Below are 8,800 nucleotides of genomic sequence, written 5' to 3'. Positions count from 1 at the left end.
ACTAAATAAATAATTTCTTAAAACTTAAGAATTACAATGTATTATAATATAAAATTTAGAAATTAATAATTAATTTTTTAAAATTTAAAGATTAAAAATTAGAGATCAAATTGTAAATTCCCATAAAAAGCCAGAAAATTCCAAGGTAGTTTTATGTGACAAGGGTAGCTTGATCTGAGGTGTCGAACCATCGTTTCCGAATTAAGCGGAACGATCATCGACTTAACAAGGTTAAATTGGTCTTTCCAAGCCTCACCCAACATAAAAACGACACCGTTACAGGTACCGCACCTCCAATTGTTTCTCGGATTTATCCAGGTGTCACCGTTCGAAGCACCAACTTCTCCCCCCGCAGTCCAAACCAATCAAAACGTCGTCATTTCATCGTCTCCGCCAAGAAAAGGAAAAACAAATATTCCAATTTTAGTCATGGTAAGAAAAGGCAAATCCGAGGAGACACCCAGCTGATGAGCTGTGTACAAAGCATAAGAGTGTGACATCAGTCTCAAACCCTAACAATAACATTAGTTTCACTCTCTCTCTTTGAAGCCCTAACCAATGGCTTCACGCAGACTTTTATCCTCTCTTCTCCGATCATCCACTCGCCGATCCGTTTCCAAATCTCCCCTCTCAAACTCCAATCCCAAGCTTTCTTCCTCCTCTCCATGTTTCACGCGCCGCGCGTCTCCTTATGGTTTCCTACTCACACGCGCAGCTGAGTACGCGACTTCCGCTGCCGCCGCTGCCCCTCCTCCCTCGAAACCCGAGGGGGGCAAGGGTGGTGGGAAGATCACCGATGAGTTCACCGGAAAGGGTGCGATCGGGCAGGTTTGTCAGGTGATTGGTGCCGTTGTGGATGTGAGATTCGATGAGGGACTGCCTCCGATTCTGACGGCTCTGGAGGTGAGGGACCATTCGATCCGGCTAGTGCTGGAGGTAGCTCAGCACTTGGGTGAGAATATGGTTAGGACCATTGCTATGGATGGAACTGAAGGTTTGGTGAGAGGGCAGCGTGTCCTCAATACTGGGTCTCCTATCACAGTAAGCACCTCTCAGTTGTTTAGTTTCTCTGTGTTTTATATTCAGTTGGACTTTTATCTGTGTTGATCTGATTATATTTGATTAGAAATTTCTGATGTTTTTAATGTTGTTTTGTCTTTTGAATTTGGTGATTTTTCTTGTGTTTTTAGATCTGACTATTCAGTTGCGGAGAAATTTATTGGAAATTTATAGCTTTTACAAATAGATAACTGCTGTCAGGAGCTTGGTGGTTCTGTTGATTTTTTTTGGAGTTTTGTAATAAAATACCTTTTTACCAGAATCACAATAAAAAGGATAACTTTCTATGTTATAATGTTTGTCATTGGAAATCAAACATAAAATTTTATGTCTACATCATCAATAATGGATTTGTTTGTGCTTCATTTTAAATGAATCGGAAATTACTTGGGATTATAATGTTTTGATTGTGTTGCTCTTGATCAATATTTTAATTGGGAGACGGGGTGTTTAACTGGTATTTACGCTGATTGATTCCGAAAATACATTTTGTAGACTACGCATGTTTCTAAACTATGCTGTTTGTGTTTCAGATGATTTGCTGAGCATGTTGTTTCCTTTATGGGGATTGACTTTGTTTTCCTAATGGGGTTAATGGTTGCGCTTTGAGTAGCATTATACATTCAGTTATGGCTTTTCTCATTTAAAATCTCATAAAATGTCTTTTTGGTTTTCATCATAATGTGTCTGTTTCTTGTGCTTTTTTCTTGTCAGAGCCATATCTTTGAAGCTGATTTCTTTATTTGAATATGCTTAATAGGTGCCTGTGGGTAGGGCCACCCTTGGTCGTATCATGAATGTTATTGGAGAGCCTATCGATGAGAAGGGTGATATCAGTAAGGGTTCCATAAACCTTCTATAATTTGTTCAACTTGGCGGATGGTATTTTGATGTAAAATTTTTAACTGTTGTATTTTGATGTTTCATCAGAGACCAGCCACTTCTTGCCCATTCACAGAGAAGCTCCAGCTTTTGTTGACCAAGCCACTGAGCAACAGATCCTTGTAACTGGGATCAAGGTATTTTCCTTTTTTTTTTAACTGAAATTGCATTTGATGTCCTGTTGCTTCCTTTTTGTTTTCCACTCTTGAAATAAGGAAAAATGATCTACATATTTTATTTTGTTATGAGTATATCATTGTCAAATTTGATATGTGGATAAAAATTGACTATAATTTTTTTACCCTGTACCACCTTCAGGTTGTTGATCTTCTTGCACCATACCAAAGGGGAGGGAAGATTGGGCTGTTTGGTGGTGCTGGTGTAGGAAAAACTGTGCTTATTATGGAACTTATCAACAATGTTGCAAAAGCTCATGGTTGGCTATGCTCTGATATTTTCTTTAATCATTGTCTAATTCGCTTTTTGTTCTGCTTTGGTTGAATTTTACTTGGTTTTTGTGATCAGGTGGTTTTTCAGTGTTTGCTGGTGTTGGAGAGCGCACCCGTGAGGGTAATGACCTATACAGGGAAATGATTGAGAGTGGTGTCATTAAGCTAGGGGATAAGCAGGTCAATACAATTCACAATTTACATTTTTGTTGAAATTAATATTTCTACATCAAATTGTCATACTTTTTTTATTGTCTTTTGTTATATTAGGCTGACAGCAAATGCGCACTTGTATATGGTCAAATGAACGAGCCCCCTGGTGCTCGTGCCCGTGTTGGTCTAACTGGGCTAACTGTGGCAGAACACTTTCGTGATGCTGAAGGGCAAGATGTGCTTCTATTCATTGATAATATTTTCCGCTTCACCCAGGTTATTTGTGTGTTAATGGATTTTTGCATTACCCTTTGTCTTGCATTGTAATTGCTAATGTTGGAAACTTTTTGGTTCTCCTTTTTTCCTGAAGGCCAACTCAGAGGTGTCTGCTTTGCTTGGTCGTATCCCATCTGCTGTCGGTTACCAACCAACTTTGGCTACTGATCTTGGAGGTCTTCAAGAGCGAATTACAACCACCAAGAAAGGTTCTATCACTTCTGTCCAAGCTATATATGTGCCTGCTGATGACTTGACTGATCCAGCACCTGCTACTACCTTTGCTCACTTGGATGCCACAACTGTGTTGTCACGGCAGGTATGGTTATGTTGAAACATAGAGTAGAAGGCATGGGATCTATGTTGCTTTTACCTTCTTTTAATTACATTAATGTCCTTTTTTTGAGCAGATTTCTGAGCTAGGTATCTATCCTGCTGTGGATCCCCTTGATTCTACATCTCGTATGCTCTCTCCTCATATTTTGGGTGAGGAACACTACAATACTGCTCGTGGAGTGCAAAAGGTCCTTCAGAACTACAAGAATCTGCAAGATATCATTGCCATTTTGGGAATGGATGAGCTTAGTGAAGATGACAAGTTGACAGTTGCCCGTGCTCGTAAAATCCAGAGGTTCTTGAGCCAGCCTTTCCATGTGGCAGAAGTCTTCACGGGTGCCCCTGGCAAATACGTTGAGTTGAAAGAGAGCATAACCAGCTTCCAGGTACCTCTCTATCCTTCCCAGTCCCTCTCTCCTTTCAAACACAAACTAGCTCAAGCCTTTCTGCCCATGCACATTGATTTGTTATCATGCTTTTGCCTTGTCTTTTATAAAAATTTTCTTTCTTTAGAACCTTTGTTTTCGAGAACTTATGTTGGGGCTTCAATTATACCCTTTTATTAAATCAAGGAATTCTTGAAATCACTGATGGGATGAACATGTGCATGAACTTCTGTATATGCATAGATTTTTTAAATGACTTCTATTTGTTTGTTTGTGTGGGGATAATCATGCTTTTAGTGTAGGTTGTGTGAATTTATACAAGGGTAGTCTTAATGATCATTGAATATTATGAACCGAACTATGAAAGTGGAGATTATTAGATATATCTGGAGCATGCTCCTTTACTCACAAGGGACCAACATGTTTGTAAGTGCAAGGAGCACTATAATCTTGTATACAATCTCCCAAAAATGTACATAAAACATGTATTCCTGCAATGTTTATGTATAATTGAAGGGTGTGTATTTGATGTCGTTTTGCTGGAACTGTTTTTGGTTGGTGCTATCAAATTTCAGTTAAAATCAACAAGGTGAAAGTTGAAATTGGATAGCCATTGAGGTTGAACTTCTTAATTAGTATTTTTAATAAATGTTAATTTTATTACTAATGACTATTTATTCCTAGTGTTGGGGTTTGGAAACGTGGGCATGGTTTGCACGTATGTAGATGTAACACAGTATTTGGTATCTTGTTTTAAGGTGTTAAGGTGGTCATGATTTTGATTCGTTAACGACGATGAAATTGCTTTTGGCAGGGGGTATTGGATGGAAAATACGATGACCTTCCAGAACAGTCATTTTACATGGTTGGAGGCATTGATGAGGTGATTGCGAAGGCCGATAAGATTGCAAAGGAGTCGGCTTCCTAATAAAAGAAAATGTCCCTGCCGCAGTCTCTTTTGTTCTCTCGTCCTGAAAATTGCAACAATGAAAAATAATCTAGGTGATGCTGGTGATGCCGGCAGCAGGATATTGATTTTTTGAGATAAAAAATGTCGGATTATGCATTTCTGTTTTAATGTTTATTGCAGAGTGTGAAAGAGGAATAGAACTGGGAATTGTCCTGCCAAGCCTGGATATTTAATAAGGGGAAAAAGGAAGGCGGACATGTATATTTTTCCTTTTTTATCTTGAGAACATGAATCGTGACCATTATCACTTTCACCTGAACAATGCTCTATTTCTCACACTGTACGGGTATGTTTGGTATTGCATTTAAACCTATTAGTAAGAAATATATTATTTTAAAATACGTTATTTAGAGAATGTTCAAAAAACTGATTTAAAGTAAAATTCAATATGTTTTATTCAAGAAATTTTAAAATAATTGAAGTTGGATATTTTTAGTAGTGTTAAAATGATTTTTTCAGTCTTTCAATTATAATTTCGGATGGAGCTGTCTAAGAGAGTACAAAATTAGTAATATTTCATATGGTTGCCAATTCCACGCAATGAAATATTTTTTTTTCAAGGAAAGTTGTAGAATATTTTGTGCGTTATTACTAATTTCACAAAGAATAATGGTTTTTATAAAAAGAAAATTATTAATTATTTTTAAAACACATAGGTAAACTTTTCGTCAATTATTGATTACAATGGAGACACGAGAAATTATTTCATGATTTCAAAGTTCAGTTTTGGATATTTCTTTTAAACTTTTTTTTTTTCTTAACAGTGCAAAGGTGTGTATTTATTAAGATTCGGTAATGTATTTATTTTTTATTGATAATAAAAATAAATAAATAAATAAATAAATATTTTTAATAAATCTAAACAAATATATAATTATAAAATTATTTTTAAATATTAAAAAAAATGTAATTTGAGCACTAAATAATCTCCACAGACAATATAGTTGTGTTAAGACTAAATTATCCTCCAGATTAACAGGGGCGCTCATGTCTATGACACGTGGACACCACCCCTCCCCCGTATCAGCGCCGCCAGCGCCTAAAACCTAACAAGCAGCTCCGGCTTCTCAAATACTCGCGAAACAATGTCCGTCTCCTCTTCATCTCCCCCATGTCCACTCTATCCTCCCCCTTCTCCCCATGTCTATCCTACGCCGCCTAGCCTTACGCCTCAACCTCAACAACAGACGGAGCTTTACCTCAGTCGCTGCCGCCGCTGTTCGACAAGACGCAACTCTCTGGTCCCAAGCCCCTCTCTCCCAGATCGAACCTGCTGCTGAGTCCCTCTTTCACGTTACTATCGACGTCTCTCACTCTCCCGACCTTGCCATCTCCCACACTCGACCTGGCCAGTACCTCCAGCTTCGCATCCCCGACGTTGAGAAGCCTTCTTTCCTTGCCATCGCCTCACCGCCTTCTTATGCCGCCGCGAAAGGCGCTTTTGAATTCTTAGTGAAGAGCGTCGCTGGCTCTACTGCTGAGCTGTTGTGCGGTCTTAGGAAAGGAGATGTGGTGGAATTGAGCCAAGTCATGGGCAGAGGTTTTGAAATAGATCGCATCGTGCCGCCGGAGAAGTATTCTACGGTTCTGATTTTTGCCACTGGATCTGGAATCAGGTACGAACTTCTTATTTGTTGTGTTCTGTTCATGTAAATACTGTAAAAATGGAAGGTAGTAATTTCGAAAGCCAAAATTTTAACAAGAGATGGCTTCAAATGAGCCAATTCACTAAAATTTTGATGAAAATTTGAATTCGAGATTTTGAATCGAGTGTTTATTTAGGGACACAATTGGATAAATGTTTCGATCATAAGCGTGCCAAGTTTATGGAACTTCCTCCTCTGGCTTAATTTTTTTTTTTTTTTAAATGATACTGAAGAGGAAAATGTAGGAATCATTCAGTAGAATTTTAGAGCATTCAAATGAAGTCAAGAGCTTAAGCAATTAGGTGGCAAGTGGCAACAGGCAAGGTGTAAAAAGTTGGTTCTAGCTATCCTTTAATAGGCATTACTTTGGTTTACATCTTGTAAAATTTGTAGGGAAAACGGGTGGGCTTGTAAAATGCAACTGGGGATTATGGAAATTATGATATCCATCTTGTAGGATTTAGTTTTGTAATGGAAGACTCATGGAGGTAAACGGGTGCGGTTATGAAAAGCAGTAACCTTTTGTCAGAGCCTTAGAGGGTAGGCTTTAATGCTTTGTCACTTCTTGCAGCATAATATTGATTAGCAAACTAATGATTAATGTGGGGTTCTCATTAGGACCTTCAATGATATTCTCATTAATATCTCCCTAGGTCCGCCTCAATATCCAGGCTGCAAAAGTTAATGAAAAGAAAAAGAAATACTTTGCATGTGGCTAAAAACAAGGAAAAAAAAAAAACGCAGAATCTTGTAGAGAGTCAGGAAGCTAGAGTAAAGAACTGGCAGTTTTTTTATTGTTAACCTTCTCATTACCTATCATAATTCAGTTTGTGGTATATATGCAGATGGATATCGTAACACAGGACCATAGGTTTTTTTTCCCCTCTTCTCCCTTAGACCATGATTTTTTGCATATTAATTGTACAGTTAATACAGTGAAAAACGGTCTTTAATTTACAAGTTCAGTAATATAACGAATCATGTGACGTTTAAGTTGTTGCTTCTACTGGTTGGATGTTAACATCTTGTCATAATTACGTAATTTTTTCCTTTAAAACAAATTGCTCGCTAAACAGTTACGCTTAGGAGTTATTTTAGTGTATGTCGATATTTTGTGAATTTTCTGTGGGCATTTCTTGATGATGGATTACTTTCTCTCTGTTTTCTCATTTTCAGTCCAATTCGGTCTCTCATTGAATCTGGGTTTAGTGCTGATAGAAGATCTGAAGTGAGGCTGTATTATGGGGCAAGAAACCTCAAGAGAATGGCTTACCAGGTTTGATTGCTTTTTCATTCATTAAAGTTTTCTTTCCATCATCACATGGAATGAACAATTTATGTAAATTATCTTGTGTTAAATGGAGTTAATTTGTTTTGTGAGAATGTAATGGAGTTAATTATGAAGTTGTGTTTTTTCCTCTTATAGGATAGGTTTAAGGATTGGGAATCTTCTGGTGTTAAGATTGTACCAGTACTATCACAGCCAGAAGGTAGTTGGACTGGAGAAACTGGCTATGTACAGGTAGTTTTACACGTCTTCTAAGGTTGTTAATACTTAAGAATTAATTTAACACCTTTTTACATCATTGCTTTTCACAGGCTGCTTTTTCCAGGGCCAAGAAAATTGATAGCCCTTTGGCCGCTGGGGCAGTGCTTTGTGGGCAGAAACAGATGGCTGAGGTATGTTACTGTAACCGTACCGTAGTTGCATCCATTTATTTGTCACTGATTTCATTATCTTTTGAAATGCAACTAAAATGGCTCACAAAAGGTGCATAACTGCATACAATAAACTCATCTAATAATATGAGGAGGTTACTGTAAGTCCATGTACACACAGAGCAAGAAAAATTCACTGCATTCTCTCTCTCTTTCTCTCCCTCTGAATATCTTTTTTCTCTTTTGAGGGCTATGCACTGGGAAGTTGCAACAATGCAATGTGCTAAGCTACATAACTGCATGCGATAAACTCATCCAATAATGTGAGGGTACTGAAAGTGCAAAGGCCAGATACAAACAATGTTGTAGATAGGCATGATAATTTATGGGATGATGTCGCTGAATAGTGGGAGTTGCGCATATATGCTGGAAGGAACCTGTGGCACATATATTTAAAATTTTAATTGCTTTATTGTGTAACTCCATGTGGTGCCAAATCATTTGTGGGTGCCACCATTTCTAAATTTATGCAAGGAAGAACATCAACGTTAGCTGCTCTTTGCAGGAAGTAACATCAATTCTGGTAGCAGATGGAGTCTCAAGCGAGAAAATACTGAAGAACTTCTGAAATATTACAAATGAGGTTCACATTGTTGTATTATTTCTTGAGCAACAGTCGATTATGATTCTTTTATACCCACTGCTGAGGACAGAATGCGTTGCTCAGCTAATAAAAGCCAAATTTGGATTTTTGATAATCTTATATATCTAACGAATTGTCGGATTAGACTGCTTCTAGCAGCTAAATTATAGGAATCATACCCCTCAGTTTTAACTTACAGAATAGGTTTTCAGCATTGTTTGCATGATTCAAAACGTGCTATTGTGAACATCTTCGAATCAAGCAAGGAATTTCCAGACTCAGGCCTTGAAATATGTAAGAGAATTTGCCTATTAATTACATTGCAAACTATTACAAGAGAA

At 37.7% G+C, this 8,800-nt stretch overlaps 2 protein-coding genes across 2 annotated transcripts; both read left to right on the top strand.

Annotated features, from left to right (window-relative positions):
• Positions 1 to 385: 385 nt before the first annotated feature.
• Positions 386 to 4,787, top strand: LOC110646408 (ATP synthase subunit beta, mitochondrial-like). Its single transcript, XM_058132240.1, has 9 exons — positions 386 to 1,041; positions 1,820 to 1,895; positions 1,990 to 2,078; positions 2,260 to 2,377; positions 2,467 to 2,570; positions 2,661 to 2,819; positions 2,914 to 3,138; positions 3,230 to 3,541; positions 4,356 to 4,787. The coding sequence occupies exons 1-9, from the start codon at positions 559 to 561 to the stop codon at positions 4,467 to 4,469; spliced, it is 1,680 nt and encodes a 559-aa protein (XP_057988223.1). The 5' UTR covers positions 386 to 558; the 3' UTR covers positions 4,470 to 4,787.
• Positions 4,788 to 5,581: 794 nt separating this feature from the next.
• Positions 5,582 to 8,800, top strand: LOC110646416 (fruit protein pKIWI502). The gene is given in 6 exon segments (XM_021799841.2): positions 5,582 to 5,646; positions 5,648 to 6,127; positions 7,334 to 7,433; positions 7,584 to 7,679; positions 7,757 to 7,837; positions 8,382 to 8,800. Coding segments are annotated over 6 exon segments (870 nt in total). The 5' UTR covers positions 5,582 to 5,596; the 3' UTR covers positions 8,445 to 8,800.

The sequence above is a fragment of the Hevea brasiliensis genome, chromosome 13 (assembly GCF_030052815.1).
Source record: "Hevea brasiliensis isolate MT/VB/25A 57/8 chromosome 13, ASM3005281v1, whole genome shotgun sequence".
Taxonomy (NCBI): Eukaryota; Viridiplantae; Streptophyta; class Magnoliopsida; order Malpighiales; family Euphorbiaceae; genus Hevea; species Hevea brasiliensis.
This window is presented reverse-complemented; position numbering and strand designations above follow the sequence as displayed.

What these genes read in the sequence shown, in the direction of transcription:
- LOC110646408 (XM_058132240.1), top strand. Translation starts at nt 559, where the DNA reads ATGGCTTCACGCAGACTTTTATCCTCTCTTCTCCGATCATCCACTCGC. An exon ending in TCCTTGTAACTGGGATCAAG is followed by an intron (nt 2,079 to 2,259) that starts GTATTTTCCTTT and finishes TACCACCTTCAG; the next exon opens with GTTGTTGATCTTCTTGCACC. An exon ending in AGAGCATAACCAGCTTCCAG is followed by an intron (nt 3,542 to 4,355) that starts GTACCTCTCTAT and finishes TGCTTTTGGCAG; the next exon opens with GGGGTATTGGATGGAAAATA.